Source organism: Pipistrellus kuhlii, unplaced genomic scaffold (genome assembly GCF_014108245.1).
Source record: "Pipistrellus kuhlii isolate mPipKuh1 unplaced genomic scaffold, mPipKuh1.p scaffold_m20_p_59, whole genome shotgun sequence".
In the NCBI taxonomy this organism is placed as follows: Eukaryota; Metazoa; Chordata; class Mammalia; order Chiroptera; family Vespertilionidae; genus Pipistrellus; species Pipistrellus kuhlii.
In genome coordinates, this window is record NW_023425561.1 from 982900 (window position 1) to 1002413 (window position 19514).

A 19514-nucleotide genomic window follows, 5' to 3' on the forward strand; every position below is an offset into this window, starting at 1 on the left:
GCTGGATTTTAGATTTTGGCCCCTTCTCTGATTGAGTTCGACACCCCTATTTTAGTGACACCAAAGGGGTTTAAAAAAATCCTGCCTCTACCACTTAAGAAATGTTACCACAGCATCAACCTATGAAACAGGAAGTCACAGTCTGATTCCTGGTGAGGGCACAAGCCCAGGGTGCAGGCTGTCCCGTGTGGGGCGTGCAGGAGGCAGCCAACCAGTGATTCTCTCACACTGATGCTTGTATCTCTCTCCCTCCGACAGCAATAAAAATATATTCTTGAAAAAGGTCATTGTAGACAAGTTGTTAAGCCTCTGACCCCTCGTTAGGAAGCAGGGCCGCCCGGTGACCCACAGCAGGTCAGGGCGGCTGCACAGTCCGTGCCAGACGCCGCTCCTGTTGGCCCCGCACCCAGCGCCTCGCTCACCGGGCACCTGTGCTCCCTCCGCCTGTGGGCATGCTCATTTCACCCTGCGGGGGAATGTGGTCCCCAAGAGCCAGGTGGCCCCAAAGCCCCCTGTCCCGCCCTCCCGGCCACCAGCTGGAAGAGCCACCACAGGAGGCAGGGGAGGAGAGCCAGAGCGAGGCCAGGCCGGCTCCGGAGGCTTCTCCTGGCCGCACTCCCTCCAGAGGCCGCCCCAGAGCAGGCACAGCAGACAGGCTGATGTTCAGTTTCCTTTAATGACCCCAGCTCCCTGGAGGACGGGGCAGGCAGCCGGGCGGCGGCAGATGTTCACTTGAAGATCTTGCCCTGATTGAAGGCTTTGCCCACATGCTGGAAGGCCCCCTCCCAGCAAAAGTACTCTCGCACCAGCGTCTGGGTCTCCGCGCTGCCAGGGTCCAGCTTCCGCCACGTATACGACTCGTAGTCCACCTGCCAGTCCGGACTCAGCTGCGGGGAAGCCAGGTAAGAAGCATGCGGTCAGGTTACCCACCCGGCCTCACACCTGTCCCTCCCGGCTCAGACACGCCATCAGGTCCCACCGCTGGGACATGCTAGCTCCTCTGGGGCCCGTTCCCAGGGGCCGCTCCGGAGGCCCCTCCACGCCTATCGGCCGGGATCAAGGTGTGCCGCGTCCTTCCCGCTACACACGCTCCGCCCCCGCCCGTCCTCACCGGGAAGGCCAGCTCCTGGCCTCGGAAGACCCAGACCCCGGAAATGGAGCTGCTGTTGTTGGTTCCAAAGAGGATGACACTGGCAAAGGCGTTCTTCCTCAGCTTGTCCAACCGCTGGAACATTCCTGAGGAGCGAGAAGAACATTTGGCCTCTGCGATCACATGGCCTCGCCCCCCCCAATCCCAGACCGGCCCGCTCACCAGTGATGAGGTTGCAGCTCATGAAGGTCTGGGTGAGCTCCTCGGGGAAGCGGTACTCGGAGTACCACAGGGACCAGCCGTCCTTATCGAAGTGCTCCCAGAAGTACGGCAGGGCCACCGACAGTGTGTCCTCGTTGGAGTACTTGCGCTTGAATTCGTCCAGCACAAAGGTGCTGCGCGGAGGAAAACATCGGGGTCAGTGTGGACAAGGCCCTTCGAGGCGGCAACGGGAGGCCCCTAAGAAGCCAAGGACACCTCCCTGCACTCCCCACCCCAAGTATGCTCAGCAGGCGGAGGGTGGGACCCCAGGAAGCCGCGCCCAGGAGAGGCACGGCGAGCTGCTGCCCCCTGGTGGGGGCCAGGAGGACATTCTCCCTGGGCCCCCTCCCAGGGCTCTTTTCCATGAGTCACACTGAGCAGGTGACTCAGTGTCTTCCCCCATCACTCAGGCCCTGGGTGACACACTCTAATGCCAGCGAGGTGAAGCAGGGCCCCGCCCCGTCCTGAGTCACTCTGCCCAGAAACCAGCCAGGTGCTGCTGAACCCTCCCTGCAGGTTATCTGCGAAGCATCAGGCACACGGAGCCAGGAATTCCAGCCCCGCCCCCCACTGTTCTTTCTTTTCCAATCCCAGAGCTCAGGCGCCCGAAGAAAACCACCCACAGAGCCAGCAAACAAGACAACTACTATTTCTTACGTTTTGTGAAAAATTCCACGATTTTTCAAAGACGATACAGCTAGTTTTGTGCCTTTACAAATTATTCACTGAATACTACGACATGCTACTGAGAATTCTTTGCAGACGTTTTAATGGCTAAATAACCTCCCACTGCATAAATGGGCCAGGAACCTAGGAAGCCCCTCAGTGAACGTTTAAGTTGGTTCAATGACTCATTGGTATTAATAATGCCACCTATTTCACTCCTTACAGCAAGACCCAGAGTTAGACCTTCCCTCCCTTCACAGAGCTGGTTAAGTGTGTGCCCTGCCCAGCTGCACTGGAGCAAAGCAGACAGCCTATCCTTGAACCCCAGGTCCCAGGTTCCCTCCTGAGCACCAGGAGCCTTTCCCCGTCCACCACCTACAAGATGGGACAGGATGTTTCACACCCTCCTGAGCCATGTTCATTATCCATGACCATAATCCCTCCCACCCGCCCCAGCTCTCAACAGCTCCTGAAAAAGCTAGCTGGAAGCCCTACCAGACCAGAAGTGACTGGACAAATGACGGTCTTCATCTATGAGGCATTACCTCCGTGACACTAAGAGTCCTGGAGAGTCCGGGCCGGCATGGCTCAGTGGTTGAGCCCTGGAGCTATAGCCAGGAGGTCACAGTTGGATTCCCAGGCAGGGCAATGCCCAGTTGGGTTGTGCAGGAGGCAGCCAATCAATGATTTTCTCTCATCATTGAGGCTTCTCTCTCTCCCTTCCTCTCTAAATTAATAACAATCATCTTGGCAGCCAACAAACAGGCATTACAAACACTCCCAAGACATTAAGAACGCAGTTGATTAAAGACTTCAAGCTCACTGCCTGGTTTACTTTCTGCCCAGAGTCAATAGGTGACGATCTCCAGCTAATAATTAAGTGTCTGTATTCCAACAGCCTATGTCATTTGGGTTAGTTATCATCACAGCTCATTTACACACCACAAATCCTGCTCGCTTTTTCCTCTGTTTAGCCATTTCATATAGAAGGAGGACACACACAAATCCTCCCCCTTCAGATCATGGCGATGCTGATCTATCCCACAAGCATAGCCACTGGACTCTATTGGGAGAGGACGTGGCAGTCAAATGGGAGAGTCCTGCTCACCCTGGCTGCCCAGTGCCGGGTTCACAGGAGCCCAAGGGGGTAACCGCCGAGCAGCTGTGCTCGGAGCCCCGGCCCCGAGGACCCTCAGCCACTCCAAGCTCCCGAGTGGGAAGGCAGCGGCTGACCTCCCACCGGCGCAGCGGCTGTGCCCAGCAGAGCACACCCTTCACCCCTCCATCTGCCCCACATCAAAGCCACACGAGACAGGGAGTCAAACCTCGCTGAGAGGACGGCAGGGTGGGCGTGGGCGAGAAAGACACGCCCCTATCGCTTGGAGTCTAACACGCGGGCGAAGACGTGATGACAGCGGAGAGACCTCAATGGCACGACCACAGGACCCTCCGGGCAGAGCCAGCTGGATCGGGCCAGCCCAGACTGCAACCCGCCCCACCTCCACGCCCAAGGCCTGCTGGTCCCATCCCGCAGGAGGCATGCAAGGCATTTTCTCCTTACCTGGGCGGTGACCCTGTACCCCACCCACCCTGCCTCCTACACAGCCCCTAGCACCTGCCCCACGGCCAGCACGTGCCCCTGGCGGCCATCCCCGTAACAAACCCGGATGTGAGATGGAGCTGCCGCCTCTCCGTCTCTCCACCCTGGAATTTTCAAACACGGAGAACTGGGAGGGCACTGGGTGCCCCACGTTTTTACACCAAAAACCTCCCTTTACCATATTCTTTCCTCCAAGACCCCCACATTCACTGAAAAGAGGAAATAAACAAGCATCCCATCTGCTTCCTTCTTCCTGAGGGGCTGAAACCTCCCCTCCCAGCCCCGTTTGGGAAACAATGAGCCAGAGAGGCCCCAGGCAGCGATGGTCGTCACCCCAGTGAGCACGCCACAGGCCGAGGCATCCCAGCAGCCCGCACTCCTGAGCTCCGAGGGTCTGACGAGCACCCCCAAGACAAGTGACTCCACTCCAACTCCGCCTGCCTGCCTGCTTCCTTGCAGAAAGGGAACTCTGAACCCTCAACACTGGTGCATCTAGAATGTCCTTTCTCCTTTCAAAGCTCACCCAACTCTTAAGCTCAGAGCTGCCTTATTTGCCAAGTAAAACAGCCTTTAATTCTGTCTGAATGACCTCCAATCCTGGGCCCAAGCCGTGTAAGGACACACAGGTAAAGGGGCCTCAGGTCCCATGCACCCCGTCCCCACAGCCTCACCTCTTGGGCAGGTGAGCAAAGGGGTCCTTGGCCTTGGGCTCCGCCGCCAGCGCCTGCTCACACTCGTCCATCTCCTCCTCGGGCGCGGGCGCGGCGGCCTTTTTCTCTTCCTTCCGCTCGGCCTGGGGCTTCGGCTTCTCCTCCCGAGGTCCCTTCTCCTTCCGAGGGGCGTCCTTCTTAGGCTGGCTCTCCGCAAACTTCTTAGCTGGCACAGAGGAAGGGAGAAAAGTCAGTGTTCGGCCGCTGTCTGCTGCCTCCAAAGCAGGCAGCAGCGGGCCGCGGAGACCGGCGGGCGGGAGCCGGGCTCAGCCCCACGGCCTCCAGCCACCGCGTCCCTGCTCGGGGCCCTCATCACAGGTGCCGTGAGAGGGGAGGAAGACAAGGTTCCCGGGACACCGGCCAGCACTGGTGAGGCCCCGCGCTCTGGGCCCCGCGCCCTCCGCCCGACAGGAAGCCCAGGGGCTGAGGCAGCAAACCCGCCCAGCGGGGCGCGCGCTGCCGCCTCCTCACTCACCGTCGAACTGGGCCATCTTCTCACAGAGCTTCACCTCCCCCAGCACCGCGCGGAACTGCGGCTGGTTGATGCAGGTGAGGAACCAGCGGTTGGTGTTGGGGAAGGCCTGGCGGAAAGACGGCTCCAGGACCTGCCGGACCGGACAAGAGGATGGAACAGTCAGCGGGGCCGCCCCGAGGGTTCCAGACAGACAGAAGCTTCTTCCTACACCGAGTTCCTCCGTCCCCTCACCCCCAGACAACGGCTGCTTAGCCGCCAGCTTACCCTGGAGGGCGACCCCAAACACCCTCATCTCTTTAAGGCGGTCCAGCCCATTCACGAAGAATCTGTTTGGCAGGGACAGCATTGGCATGGGCCTCACTCCTTTTGCCAAGACATTTCACACCGAGTTTCCAACCCTCTAAAGCCCACGTTAACGTATAATTTTTTTAAGGTTGGGATCAACAGAGGGCTATCAATTACTACTCATTTTGTCAAATAAATAAGTAGGAAATATGCAACAGCAAAAATATTATTTTAGAATGGACAGACCTTTCAATTAAACAGCTTCATGAAAAACTAATTTACCATTTTTTAAAAAATGTTTTTTTTGTATTTAAGAGAAAGGGAGAGAGATAGAAACATCAATGGTGAGAATCACTGATCAGCTGCCTCCTGCACACCCCCCACTGGGGCCCCAGTCCTCGATCCAGGTATGTACCCTGACGGAGAATTGAACCCTGACCTCCTGGAGCGAGGTCAATGCTCAGCCACTTAGAACACTGGCAGCTCGCTGCCCTTTTTTTCAGTTTGCCAGGATCAGCGGCGGAGGCAGGCGCAGGGCCAGCTCCGTGGTGAGGTTCTGCAGTACTCGGGTTCAGATCCTACCCACCCTGACCCCACAACAGGCCACACCACGTTGATCCCTGTAAGGCCTGGGCATGGGGTCCAGCACGAAGCAGGCGCTTTTTCCTCGCACTCATCACATTTCTACTGTGGACCAGCAGCAGTCCGAGGGCTGCTGTTTAGGAACCAGCAGTGTCATCTCCTTTCCCCCAATAACCTCAGCTGGGTTTACAGTTCACAGAGGAAGAAAAGGACCAGGGTTCCCACACCCCGTCTCCCTACAACTCGCAGAGCAGGCCAGCACTGACCGGCTCTGCTTCCACCTGCCTCCACAAGAAGCACAGCGGCTTCACAAGAATCGTCTTAGCCCCCCGCAGACACGAAGGGCAGCAGACCACCCCACGCTTCCCGCAAGGAAGGCGGTCCGCTCCCGCCCCGCAACCCCCAGGCTCCCTCAGAGCCCCTCCCACCCAAGTCCTCAAATCAGGAAACAGCACCCCAAGACTGTCACTTGGGTTCTAACCAGTCGCCCTGAGAGCGGATCCCTCACACACCGACCTGCTTGTAGAGCCACAGCAGAGTGCAGACCACGGTGATGTCGGCCAGCGTCACCCGCTCGCCCACCAGAAAGGTCCTGGTCTTCAAGTGAGCGTCCAGCAGCCCTAGGATCCGCCTCACGTCCTCCTTCGCGGTCTCTGTGGCCTGTGGATTCATTGGCCAAACCTATCAGTGACTATCAATCCCCCATCACTGAACTGAGAGGCCACTTCACTTACTCATTTCACCGCCCCCAGGCCGGGGTCTAGGATCCTCCCAGATTTGTCCCACAGGAGCGCCAGTTACATTTCTTCATGGCGCAGGCGGGCCCCCCCGCCCCCTCACTGCCCACCGTCCATGTCTGTGCGTGCTAGGAGGAACCTCAGAACTCACCGGGTCGGCCGAGACCGGTTTGGCTCAATGGATAGAGCGTCGGCTTGGGGACTGAAAGGTCCCGGGTTCGATTCCGGTCAAGGGCATGTACCTTGGTTGCAGGCATATCCCCAGTAGGGAGTGTGCAAGAGGCAGCTGATCGATGACTCTCTCTCATCGATGTTTCTAACTCTCTATCCCTCTCCCTTCCTCTCTATGCAAAATCAATAAAATATATATTAAAAAAAAAAAAGAAGTCACCGGGTCGAACCACTCCCCTACCATTTGGTACAACCTTCCTGCAGAACAAACCCCTTCTGACCGCCTCCACGGGTCTCCCACCCCAATGCCCAGGGCTCCGAACTCACAGCCACAGATTGGGGCCTGGTTACACATTCTGGGCATGCCCTCACCTCTGTTTCTCACTCCTGACACAGAGCTGACTCCACCCCCTCTGGCTTCTTCCAAGCCCCAGGCTCACCTGCTTGTTGTAGTGCATGATGCCCAAGGTGGGGAACACCCAGGTGCTGGCGGGGGGCACTATGTCGCTGTCAGCAAAGCTCACCCACTGCACCACCTGGGCTGCTGCCTCCGGGCTTCTTCCCCGCAGGTCCTCATTGCTCACTGCAGAGGCAAGGCGCAAAGTCAGGACCTGGGGTCATGCCAACACCAGTCCCGGCAAAGCCATCTCCTTCTCCACTCCAGCTCACCCTCATCCTCTCCTACACCGCTCACTCCAGACCCCCCCACCCCCCATCCAACTGTAGTTACCGTAGTAGGCAATGGCATTGCTCTCGAACACACAGAATCCATCATCACCTTCAAATGCTGGTACCTGCAAAGAGTCAGAAGGTAAGCGAAACACTGGCTGGGTGCTCAGTGGTTAGAGCAGTGGTTCTCAACCTTTCTAATGCCCTGACCCTTTAATACAGTTCCTCATGTTGTGGTGACCCCCAACCATAAAATACCCGTTTTCCGATGGCCTTAGGTGACCCTGCAAGCGGTTCTCAACACAAATATTTACATTACGATTCATTAACAGTAGCAAAATTACAGTTATGAAGTAGCAACGAAAATAATTTTGTTGTTGGGGATCAGTCACCACAACATGAGGAATGTATTAAAGGGTCAGAGCATTAGGAAGGTTGAAAACCACTGGGTTAAAGCATCAGCCCTCCGAACGAAGGGTCTCAGGTTCAATTCCCAGATGAAGGATCCCCAGCCTCAGCCAGTGGGGGGTGTATATGAGAAGCAACCAATCCACGTGTCTTGCTCACATCGATGTTTCTCTCTTTCCCCTTCCTCCCTCATCTCCATTCTCTCTGGAAATCAATGGAAAAAATATCCTCGGATGAGGATTTAGGAGGAAAAAATTAAGTGAAACAGTCATTTCTTACTAGCCAATCCCAGGAACTAAGTCATTCTGGAGGAAAGTGTTTGTACAGGGCCCACAACCCCTATAACCATACTCCTGACGCTTTCTAAAACTCAAAAGCCAAAAATATTTGAATACCTTGGCATCCCTTATAGCCTGAACTCACATAAGGAACCCAAAATACTTAGCTACCATCAGCTCTTTGAAGAAAATCCCCCAATCAACAAGCGAAAGGTGAGAGGCCACGTCTTCTATACACGTCTGTAACTGCCACACACACACACACACACACACACACACGGCCTCTGCTCCGAGGACGGCTCCCCGGCCCTCTGACACCCGTGGAGAAAGAATCCTGCCCATACCTGACACCTTTTCGCTGAGAACAGCCAAAAGTCATTCTGTCTTCCAAAGTGAGCTGTGAACTGTTCAATGTCACTGAATAGCTCTTTATTATTTAATCATCTTTAAAATTTTCAGTTACAATCGACTATTCCTTTTCACTACACAGGAAACTGAAATTATCTCAAAACAAAAGGATTTTTAAAAAATATATTTTCCACTGATTTCGGAGAGGGAGAGGAAGAAACACATATGTGAGAGAATCAATGTACACCCACTACTGGGAATGGAGCCCACAACCTGGGCCTGTGCTCTGACCGGGAATCTAACTGTGATCTCCTGGTTCACAGGTCCACCTTCAACCCCTGAGGTACACCAGCAGAACTCAAAAACAAACCTTTTTTAAAATTCACTAAAATATGGGGTGGGGGTGAAATGTCTTCAAAGATGGAGGCTATCTCCAAAGTGATGCAATCTTACAGCCACTTGGGTTCTCAGGACCAAAGACCCTTTTCCAGGTCCCCACTCACCTTGCCCGCCGGAAACTTGCGGAGAAATTCCGGGGTGCGGTTGGTCTGGCCAAAGTGGAAGTGGGGTGGTGCGGAGAGGACGCGGACCTGGGCCCCGCTGTACTGCGCGGCGATGAGGGCCTTGAAGGCCCTCCAGTTTTCAGGGTACGTGTACAGGGTCTGCGCGGGGAGGAGGGGGCAGGGTGTCAGCGCGAGGGCCAGGGCCCCAGCCCCAAACGCCACCGCCCGGGGTGACTTCCCCGTGGAGTCGCCGTCCGCCCCGCTCCCGCTCCCGCTCCCCTCGGGCTGGTAACCCAAGCGCGGTCGGACTCCGTCTTGTGTAATCGGAGTCCGACCGGGGACGGACACACCGACTGCTAAATAAAGCTCGCTGACAGCTCTGACCTTCCCTCAGGACAGGCTCCGGAGCACGAAACCCACAGCTTCAGGCTCCCTGGGGCTCCGTCTGCGGGCGGACCCACACCGCGCGCCCCGCAGAGCCCGGGTTTCATTCATTGATGCCGCCGGGCCTGCCCACTCCACCGCGGGCCGCCCGCCGCTTCCCAGGCCGCCTCTCGGCCGAGGGCACACCCCCGGCCCAGTCCCACCCGAGCAGCCAGCAGAGGCCGGATGGGTCTTCTCCCCCGAAATCAGCCCGGCCTCCCTTCCCGAAGCCCCCCTTCCCCGGCCGGCACGCCGCCGCTCCGGTGCTGTCCCGCCCGCGGCGAGTTGCCTGGCGGTGCCCCCTCTCCTTCCCGGACCCTGGTCGGACCCACGTCGGAGTCTTCCCGCGCCCGCACCTCCCCGCTGGACGAGCCCTGACCGCGGCGGCCAAGCTCATGCCCACAAAGACCCTCCCTTCAGCCTGCCCCTGCGATCGCCCCAAAGAACGGCCGCGAAAGTCCCGTCAACCTGCCCGGACCCCACGTCTCAGGGAGGCGATGAACCTGACCCCTCCCTCCGGCCCCAGACGGCCGGGACCCGGCATCTCCTTTCTCCTCTGACCCGGCCATCCCAACTCTATGGCCTCCCACAGCCTCAGCATCAGTTCCTCCCCGGGGCCAGGAGGCCCTGCTCCCCAACAGGATGGCCTCTGGGTCCCGGACCGGCTCCCCACTCGGCTCCAGGACTCCTCTGACGCCAGCGGGCCGCCATCGGGCAGAGGATGGCGCCGGATAGGGTGATCCGGGCGGCCCGAGCCGGCAAACTTACCCCAGCCGCCATGGTGATTCCGCAGAGAAAGGGGGTGGGGCTCTCAGCGCTGCCGCAAAGTAAGCCGTCCAAGGGGGGGGGGGGAGCGAGGAGCCGCGGGGAAACAGCGGCCGGAAAGCGAGGACGGCATAGAAGGCACACGCACGACAGTTCTGCCGCGAAATTGGAAAAAGGGGCGGGGCCTGCGGGCTGCGCGGAGGAGCTTGCGCCTGCGCAGTGAGCTGCTTGGCCGGCCCGCCCTCAGGCCTGGCCAATCGGAGTCCGAGGTGGCGGGAGAAGGCGCGGAGGGGGACCGGCTGGCCGCCCGCTGCCCTGGCGGCTGCGTGGCCCAGATCCCGGCCCCGTGAGCGCGCGGGAGCTGCGGGCCCCCTCCGGCCGCGGTGTCAGAGGCCCAGGGCCCTGATGGGAGGCTCCGCCAAACCCCAGCGTGCTGGCGTGGCAGGGGCGGCAACTCCGCCTGGGGGTGGCGACGTACCAGATTCCGTTAACCGCTCCGGTGTGTGGTTTTAAAATTATTTTCACTTCAGAGAGGAAGGGAAACATCGTGGAAGAGAAGAAACTCTCCGTTGCTGCCTGCTGCATGCTCCCACTGGGGACCGGCCCGCTACCCGGGCCTGGGCGCTGGCCGGCGTCCCCCGGACCGCCTCCTCCCGCTGCTCAGACGAAGCTCAACCTCCAGCCACACGTGCCGGGGCGCGGTTTGCTGGGTTTGTTTGTTTAGGATAAATCCGAGCCCACGTCTGAATCTTGTTAAATTCGTTTTCTCCCATTCAACCGCAGCTGGGGGTGCTGTTCCTGCAGAAGAAGGGCCGGAGCAGGAGGGGACCAGGGAGAGCGGCCCTTCCCCGCCCACCTGTCCCCGCGGATGGCAGCCGTTACCATGCCCAGGTGTGAAGACCTGCGGGTAAAGGGAGAAAGGCCGGATGCTGCTGTGCAGTACCCACCCCACGCCCCCCAGCACCGAGCTGAGGGGACTCCTGGCACCAAAGGGTCCTAGCAGTCCCTCCAAATGCGGTCAATGCTGGAAGGGCGGCCAGGGAAGGCCTCTGAGGACGCTGCGTTAAGGCTGCGGAGTGGAAGGACCGTTACCAGGTGGAAATCAGAGCAAACGAGCGAGTATTAAACTAGCAGCTTTATTGCCCTTTGAGGAGATGGCGAAGGGCCTGAGGGAGGAAGACCTGTAAGAAATGGTGGAGCTCGGGGAACAGGCCCTGGGAGTCCTGCAGCGGGGTCACGGTGAGAGCCTGGTCAGCCTGGGAGGCAGACACCACGAAGGTCAGCAGCGGCTCGGCCTCTGGCCTCTGCTCAGCACCGCCCAGTGCTCTCAGCTGCTGGGTCACCTGAGCCTCGGTGGCCAGCCACTCCACCCCTGTGCCCGCCCTGCCCCCGGCGCCCTCCTTGGTTTGCTGCCGCAGGCACCTTCGGGCCCGCCGCCGCCCTTGCCACACCCGGTGCCACACGGCACAGCGCCAGCTCACTGAAGAGGGCGATGCCCCCTTCCTTGTCTCAACCGGGGACCCTTCTTGGGCCACCGGAGGTCCTGCGGGGCCCTGCTCCTCTCCAGGGGCCAGCGGCTGTGCAGGCGGCAGGGGAGGCGCCCCCGGCTGCCCCGGGCTCCGCTGGGCCCAGTCCTGCGCGGCCTCTCCCACCTCTATAACCATCTCTTCCACCCCCTCTTCGCTCCGGCCCCCTGCACACCCCTGCTGCTCCCGCTCCCCCTGCTCGGAGCCTGTTCTCCGTCGGTCTAGTCTCGGTCTCTTGCGGGACCCTTCCGGGGGAGAATCCCCAGTCCCACCTCCCTCTGACCGCGGTCTCTTGGTTCCCTGTTCGAGCTGGCACCCCAGAGCTTCCCCTAACACCTGGGCCAGGGCGGCAGTGAGCTGGGGGAAGGGGGCAGGGGGCAGGGGGATGGGGGTGGCAGACAGCAGGGCGCTCGGGGAGCTGGGCTGCAGGAGGGGGAGCAGCCCCCAGTCACGGCCCCGGGAGGAGCGGTGCTGGTACTGGAGGCTTCGGCAGTAACTGGCTGCGGCCCGGCAGCAGTTCTGGAGCCGCCCGGCCACCCTGCTGGTGACATTGGCTGCCACATTGTGGCTCAGGTCAAAGGGGTCCTGGAGGTTCATGGGGCCGAGACGCAGGCCCTCCCAGAGGGCAGAGGGCGGGCCCCCTGCCACGGGCAGCGCCCGCCCCTCCCGAAGGGACAGCAGTGAGCCACGAAGATCCCAGCAAGACACGCAGGAGAAGAACTGGGCCAGCAGGGAACCTGGAGGGGAAGACCAGGGAAAGGAGTTACTCGGAGGCCAGGGCGGAGACAGGCCCTGACCAGAGCCATTCACTTAGCAGGACTTCCTTTTTCCCCTCTGAGCCCTGCAAGCAAGAGGCCAAGCTCACGCTCCGTGCCCCTAGCAAAGCCCGTCCCTTCCCAGATGCTGCTTCCCTGCCTGCCCCCCCCCCCATTTCTTCATCGGAGAGCAGCAATAACACTAGCTGACACCAGGCCGCTGTGAGGAAGGTGGGTGTATGTTACCTACTGTTGCCATTAACATCTATTAGTCCCCAAACTCACTCAGGGGCTCCTTATTGGTGCTGGGCTCCAGTCTCGAGGCATCTCTGGGGAAACTACAGTCCCAACCATCCACGGCCACCTGCTCGCCCTCACCTGGGAGAGAGAAGGGGAGGGTCAGCCTGAAGCTGGAAGTGTGGGTGATGGAGAGGGGTGATAAGAGCTCTCAACCGCAGCAGGTGAGACGGAAGGTGGCGCCGGCCGCGTACCTGCTTTCTGGGTGAGCTGGGACACAGTGGGCAGCACGGGAGGGTCCCTGGTCTGGAGGAAATAGATGACGAGCAAGGTCAGGGCGTAGTTATTGAGAAGGGGGCCACTCCCTGGGAAATGACAATTCATGAGGTTAGAGGTGCTTCCGGCACCCTGCAGGGCGGGCTTCCTCAGCTCCCGTTTCTGGATCCGCCTCCCGCCTTGGCCCCAACACCAACTCAGCCCCGGGCCGGCCGCCTCTCACCTGACAGCCCTCGACCCTGAGCCCAGCAGCGGAGGGTGTACACCAGCGGCCGCACCCGCTCGTCCAGCTCGGAGCAGAGGCTCAGGAAGCGGGAGTTGTGCAGGGCCAGCCTGGGACAGAGGAGGTGGAGGTCAGGGCGCAGGCACCCCTGAGGGTGCCTCCCCGCTCTCAGTCCGGACTTGGTAAGGGAGCCAGGAGCAAGGCTGGGAGAGGGCTCCCAGTGTCTGCCGACACTGGCCTTGTGAGAGGCTTTGCCAAGAACGCCGCATGCTACCCGCCCCATGTGCCCGCGTCAGACCTCCCGGAGCAGATCACGTAAGACTGCTCAGAACCTTCCGAGTGCGTGCAGAGGAAGGAAGACGGGAGGGAGGAAAGGAAGAAAAGGGGAGGAGGAAGAAAGAGGAGGTGGGGGAAAGGGAGGGAAGGGAGAAACCTATTTGCGTTTAGCATAGCATTTCCCAAACCGATCCAACCATGAAACTGTCTAAATCCCTTAGAAACGGCAATTCCCAAACCCACACTCCATGCACATGGAAATGGCGGCCAGACAGGAGGGAGGCAGGTCAGGAGCTCCCCACACCAGGCTCCCTGCTCAGTCACCCCGAAACAGGTACCGGTTACTGAGGGAGATGTCCCCGTGGAGACCTGAGGGCCGATGGCAGAACTTGACCACGGGGCGCCGGGCAGAGGGCACGGTCTGGACTCGGTACACCCCGGGAACACAGCCCCGAAGAATGGACCCCACCAGCTCCAGCATGGCTCCCTGCTCGGTCTTCTCCCCTGGCGGGGCCTCCCCTTCTCCCGGGTCCTCCTGCAGCGGTGAGGCTGGAGGCAGGGACTGGGGAGAGGCCAGGGTCTCGGAGGCCAAAGCCGAGTCCGGAGTCCGGGGTGCCAAGGAGGAGGAAGGGGTTTCAAAGTCCAGGGCCTCCGAGCCCTGGGGAGAAGCTGGAGGCTGCGAGTCCGGAGGGGAGGCTGGGGTGCAGGCCAGGGCCTGAGGATCCAGCGGGGATGCGAGGGCCGAGTCCAAGGACGGAGACTCTGGAGCCTTGGGGGCTGGCTGTGGATGGGAACGAGCTGAGTGAGTCGCTCTCCTGCTGTCCCCTCACCAAGGAACATCCATCCCCAGAACATACGCTGACTTACTGCTTGCTGTGTGCCAGGCCCTACTCCAAGGACTTTATGCCTACAACTCATTTCATCTTCACAATACTCTTCTTTCCACTAGAAATAACCTTCCAATGACATAAAACATGGCCTACATACTACAGGAATGTCACTGTCAAAAAAGGCCAAAAAGCCTAAACCGGTTTGGCTCAGTGGATAGAGTGTCAGCCTGCGGACTGAAGGGTCCCAGGTTCCATTCCGGTTAAGGGCATGTACCTTGGTTGCGGGCACATCCCCTGTAGAGGGTGTGTAGGAGACAGCTGGTAGATGTCTCTCTCTCTCATCGATGTTTCTAACTCTCTATCCCTCTCTCTTCTCTGAAAAATCAATAAAATATATTAAGCCGAGACCGGTTTGGCTCAATGGATAGAGCGTCGGCTTGGGGACTGAAGGGTCCCAGGTTCGATTCCGGTCAAGGCATGTACCTTGGTTGCGGGCATATCCCCAGTAGGGGGTGTGCAGGAGGCAGCTGATCGATGACTCTCTCTCATCGATGTTTCTAACTCTCTATCTCTCTCCATTCCTCTCTGTACAAAAATCAATAAAATATATTTAAAAAATAAAAAATATTAAAAAAAAAATAAAACATAACCCCAAAATGACCTTATTATATGATACATGATCTATACATGTTTTTGGTCTTTTTCTCTCCCCCAAAATATAGTATTATACATGCCATTTGAAATCTGGGTTTTTTCATGTCAGTTCATTTTCCTATCAATCCACATTCCCATTCCCATTTCTCAAGTTACAATGCCTTCCAGACAGGTCCTATGATTCCCTTAACATAAGGGTGTCGAACTCAATCAGAGAAGGGGCCAAAATCTAAAATCCAGCCTAAATCGCGGGCCGAATGGTTTACTGAACAGTCATAAACTGTCATTGTGATGGAAACGCAGCGGAGTGCAGTGATGACAGCGTGGTGCGGGCCACATTGCAAGGCCTGGTGGGACGGATTTGGCCCACGGGCCTTGTGTTTGACACATGTGCCTTAACAGATGAGAAATGAAGGCCTGAGAGGTGACCCACTTGCCCAGTCACACAGCCATTCCCACTGTCTACCCCCCTGGTCACTCACCTGGGGCTCTTCCAAGTCACCCAGATCCAGGAAGAGGTCAAGATCACAGTCATGTACGTCAAAGCTGTTTATGGAAGAGCCAAAAGGATGGACCACACAGCCTGGTGCCGAGCAGAGAATAAGGTCAGGAGACATTGGGGGGTAAAGAGTGGAAGCACATAACGGCATGAAGATGGGAGAGCAGCCACGTCCCAGGGCTAGCGAGGGAGCACTGAGGGAGCCGGCGGGGAGGAGGCAGGTGGCTCAGGCAGGAGGAGGGGGCTCACCCGGGAAGAACTCCGTGAAGACCTCTTGGATCAGCGCCACCACGAGGCTCCGAAGCTGCCGCTCGGCCTGGGACAACTCCCTCAACCCCACGAGCTTAACCATTTGTGCCCCCACGTCGGGGGCCTCGGCTAGGGCTGCGGCCAGCTGGTGGCTGTCGGGGGCCGCTCCTTGGGGAGATTTGGAGGCCGGTTTCTGGAACTCTTTCTGTTCCCGTGGCCGGACGCGCAGGCGCTGTCCCCCCAGGCTGTGCTGGGGCTGCGACAGAACAGCCTCCCGGGCACCTACATCCCCCATCTCCACGATGGCAAACACTCCCTGGAAAATCACAACAGGGGCAGGGCTGACGGGTCTGCAACCGAGAACCAAACACGTGGGCTGACAGTGGGCACGGGAGCGTCAGCAGGAGCACTATGAACGGGAAACATCCGGACAAACAATTCTCTCCTGCACTGGATCTCACATGTTCCTCTCACCCCAGTCGGCCTATGGAAGTCTCACTTTACTTTTCCCAGTGACGTGATTTCACTGGTTATACTTGGACCCATCCCCTCACTTCCCTGCTGTAATTAGTCTTTAACTCAGATGAAGAATCCACACAATCAACACTCTGCTAGATGTAAACGTAACTACCTCTGACTAACGCACCATCTAAGAACACCAGCAATACCAGAGAGGGATTGCTATCACATATTCACTGGGTAAGGGGGTGGGGGAAACTGGGGACATGTGTCATAAAGAACCATTTTTTTTTTAAATGCAGCTCTAAGCAGTGCCTAGTATGAAGTTAGCAGTTAACAATTGGCAAATAAAAGATTGACTGAGTAAGTCAACAACCAACAGGTACCCCAGTGACTAACCCCGGTGAACAGAGAAAATCCAAGCTGGGTGGTATTCACAAAGCTGAACTCATCCACGGACAAGCCGCGTTAGGAACTAGCCAAAACCGACGCCTGGTTCCTCTCACTTCTTTCCGTGTGTGGATCACCGGGCTCATTAACTACCCTCAGACACATGCATTCTACCTTGTCCTTGTCCATGACGACACTGGCCACGGGTCCAAAGGCCTGGAAGTACTCAGAAAGCTGAGCAGAATCCACATCGCGGGGGAAGCCGCTGACAAACACACTCCGAAGCCCCTGGGCCTTTCGGGCGGCTCGGAGTTCCACCAGATGCCGGTGCTTCCGGCCTCCCAAGTGGGCGTCCAGGCTGGGTCCTGCCGAGACAGACCAATGTGAAACAAAAACGTCCAAATTCGCTCTGCAGTGTGCCTGCTACCTGCAGACCTAAATCCTCCCCACCCTCCTAGCCACAGGAAGTGTGAGCTTGGAATAAACAAACTCCTGGCTTCCTCTGCCTTCCTCTTTTGTCCGTCTTTACACACTGCATTTCAAGTGGTTCCATTTCAAGAACTGACTACAAGTACTGTATTTCTTAAACCATCTGTGCTAGGAAGAGCAACATATGCAAATTGTAAAAAACAAAACAAATGGGTAACTTATCCAAATAATATATAGAAGAACTAAATATAAGAACCTAGATCTGTGGTCGGCAAACTGCAGCTCATGAGCCACATGCGGCTCTTTGGCCCTTGAGTGTGGCTCTTGCACAAAATACCACGGCCTGGGCAAGTCTATTTTGAAGAAGCGGCATTAGAAGAAGTTTAAGTTTAAAAAATTTGACTCTCAAAAGAAATTTCAATTTTTGTACTGTTGACATTTGGCTCTGTTTGAGTTTGCCGACCACTGCCCTAGACTATTTCTCTGGGGTCATCTTTGAGTATGGTATTAAAATTACAAATGCAAGATATGAAGCCACACAGTCCAAGTTCAGATCACAGCTCAATGAAGCCGAGATCTTGGGCAACTCTCTTGTGCATCAATTTCCTCAGATATAAAATCGAAGTAATCACAGCACATTACAAACAGGAATTGTTCACATAGCACCTGGCAGGGAGTCTGGTACATGCCGCATGAAGAGAAAGTTTAGCTGCCATTATGTTTATTACATCTTGAGTCAGCTGTTTGATGTCACCAGTGTATGTAAGGGGCCGAGAAAGACTGGGTTTCTGGCTGGCCCTAGTGGGACATAGCAGCAGTGTCATTCACAAAGAAGAAGAAGAAGAAGAAAAAAAGGGAGATCCTGCTCAGGGAATATCATGATTCTGACTTCACAGGTCAAGCCTGAGGTTTCACTGAGCGCCCTGTGCTGTCATACAAGGACCTTGTCAACTTTTAGAAACCCACCTTCCGGTCATGCTACTTCAGCCTTCTTCGCCTCTGGAGGGCTTCCCTGACTCCATTCCTACCTTCTCTGCGGCCCCGCAGCTCCCCACAGGTATCTACAGAGCACGGAGATGGTCTCCATCTCTAGACGGTGTGCTCCTCCTGCTTTTCCGAGTCCGCTCTCCCACCGCGGAGCCCAGCGGAACGCCAGGCGCACAGCGGACGTCCAGCAGATGGCGGTTAAAGAGGGATAAATGGGAGATTTCGGACAGTGGGAAGGAGGCTGGAGGTGGGGGGCTTCCCACCCTCTAATTCCTTGGGATGGACGGAGTGAAGACGCAGGTGGGTGACTCTACGTATCGACAAGATTGGCTAAAAACTATGACCTGTAACCCTAACTTTTCCGAAGACGAAAACCCACAACCACCCCTCCTCACTAGCCACCGCTTACGGTTGGCTGTAGTGACGTGGCAGAGGCGGCAGCGGAAAGCCCCACGCGGCAGCGACTCGACATCAGAATCCACCGCCGCCATCGCGACTACCCGGTACCGACCAAATGCAACCACTTCCGCCACCGGCGGAGCTCCCGCTTCCAAATCGCAATGAGCTGGAAAGCAACTTCCGCCAGCCCAATAGGAAGTGACGTAAGGTGGTTAACCCGTGTAGGCATACTCCCCCCGGAAACCAGGTCCCTTCGACTCAGGGTTCCGTTTCCAGCGGGGGTTAAGGCTTTCTGGGCTTTAGGAAGAGCCGCCCACCCACGTCTCATCTGCATGCCGTAAGCCGATTGGTTTGCTGAGCTGTGCCGATGCTGATTGGCCCGAAGGTCATGAATATTCATAAAACGGGCACAAAGCCTACGCGGGGTGAGTGACAGCTGCCATTGCCTAGCTGGTGGCCCCAGGGGCAGTAGAGACCCTCGCGGCTGTATCCTCAGCCCCGGGTTTCCCTGGAGAACAAAGCGGAGGGCCAGCAGCTCCAGGAAACCGGCCGCTGTCCCGGGACTCCCAACCTCAGGACTGTTGTTTCTTCCTAGCAGCCGATCAATGATTTTCTCTCATCATTGATGTTTCTATCTCTTTCCCTCTCCCTTTCATTGAATTCAATAAAAATATATTTTAAAGTAGCCCTAACTGGTTTGGCTCAGTGGATAGAGCATCAGCCTACGAGCAAGGGTCCCAAGTTCAATTATTGTCAAGGCACATGCTGGGGTTGCAGGTTCAATCCCTAGTGGGAGACTTGCAGGAGGCAGCTGACATCATTGATATTTCTCTATCTCTTCCTCTCTAAAATCAATATATATATATATATATATATATATATATGCACACACATATATATATATATATTTATTATTATTTTTAAGTAAGCTCTGGTCAAGGAGTTCCCCAATGACAGTGCCTTTGGGTCACGCAAACTGAAAGGATCAGAGTCCTCATTTGTCTGAGAACAGATCAATCTGAAGACTGCCTCCAGCACAGAGCTGGGGAGAGGCCTGGCCCCAGGTCCCCTCACAGCCGAGTTTGGAAATTCCTGTTGTTGAATTGGCACCAACCACCATCAGTTGACAGATGCTTCTCCTACTGGGCAGCCTAGCTAACCTCGGCCTCTCAAACCTAAAAAGGCAGGAAGCACTAGAGTGGGCCCTGACACTAAGGCAGTTGCTGAGGCCGGCCTTGGGGACCCAGGAAGCAACACTGTAAATAGACCAGAGCGAGGTGGTAAGATCTTGCAGTGCCCCCCCCCCCCCGCCCCAAAGTTGGCTACATGTCTTGCTCTGGCATCGTAGGCATCG

The 19514-nt window shown here is 57.1% G+C and overlaps 2 protein-coding genes and 1 non-coding gene across 3 annotated transcripts; all 3 read right to left on the bottom strand.

The window, feature by feature from the left end:
• Positions 1 to 657: 657 nt before the first annotated feature.
• Positions 658 to 10131, bottom strand: EEF1G (eukaryotic translation elongation factor 1 gamma). Its single transcript, XM_036417276.2, has 10 exons — positions 9975 to 10131; positions 8784 to 8942; positions 7308 to 7371; positions 7018 to 7160; positions 6186 to 6329; positions 4803 to 4932; positions 4289 to 4493; positions 1313 to 1485; positions 1112 to 1236; positions 658 to 887 (listed from the first exon to the last, which is right to left on the bottom strand). Exons 1-10 carry the CDS (start codon positions 9984 to 9986, stop codon positions 729 to 731), a joined length of 1314 nt encoding a protein of 437 aa, XP_036273169.1. The 5' UTR covers positions 9987 to 10131; the 3' UTR covers positions 658 to 728.
• On the bottom strand, positions 2978 to 3114 carry LOC118707319. The gene has a single exon (XR_004984225.1). It is a non-coding gene; the product is annotated as a small nucleolar RNA SNORA29 (small nucleolar RNA).
• A 976-nt stretch (positions 10132 to 11107) lies between the features above and the next one.
• On the bottom strand, positions 11108 to 18332 carry TUT1 (terminal uridylyl transferase 1, U6 snRNA-specific). The gene is made up of 9 exons (XM_036417247.2): positions 18171 to 18332; positions 16520 to 16710; positions 15497 to 15812; positions 15231 to 15331; positions 13603 to 14045; positions 12989 to 13098; positions 12744 to 12854; positions 12538 to 12630; positions 11108 to 12234 (listed from the first exon to the last, which is right to left on the bottom strand). The coding sequence occupies exons 1-9, from the start codon at positions 18250 to 18252 to the stop codon at positions 11108 to 11110; spliced, it is 2574 nt and encodes an 857-aa protein (XP_036273140.2). The 5' UTR covers positions 18253 to 18332.
• Between the last annotated feature and the right edge of the window lie 1182 nt (positions 18333 to 19514).

Excerpts from the sequence above, each read along its gene's own strand:
- TUT1 (XM_036417247.2), bottom strand. The coding sequence starts at position 18,252 with ATGGCGGCGGTGGATTCTGATGTCGAGTCGCTGCCGCGTGGGGCTTTC. Across the intron at positions 12,855-12,988 it reads TCAGGGTCGAGGGCTGTCAG|GGAGTGGCCCCCTTCTCAAT; the intron begins GTGAGAGGCGGC and ends GTCATTTCCCAG. Across the intron at positions 12,631-12,743 it reads CCAGCTCACCCAGAAAGCAG|GTGAGGGCGAGCAGGTGGCC; the intron begins GTACGCGGCCGG and ends TCTCTCTCCCAG.
- EEF1G (XM_036417276.2), bottom strand. Across the intron at positions 6,330-7,017 it reads TCATGCACTACAACAAGCAG|GCCACAGAGACCGCGAAGGA; the intron begins GTGAGCCTGGGG and ends ATGAATCCACAG. Across the intron at positions 4,933-6,185 it reads TGCTGTGGCTCTACAAGCAG|GTCCTGGAGCCGTCTTTCCG; the intron begins GTCGGTGTGTGA and ends CCGGTCCGGCAG.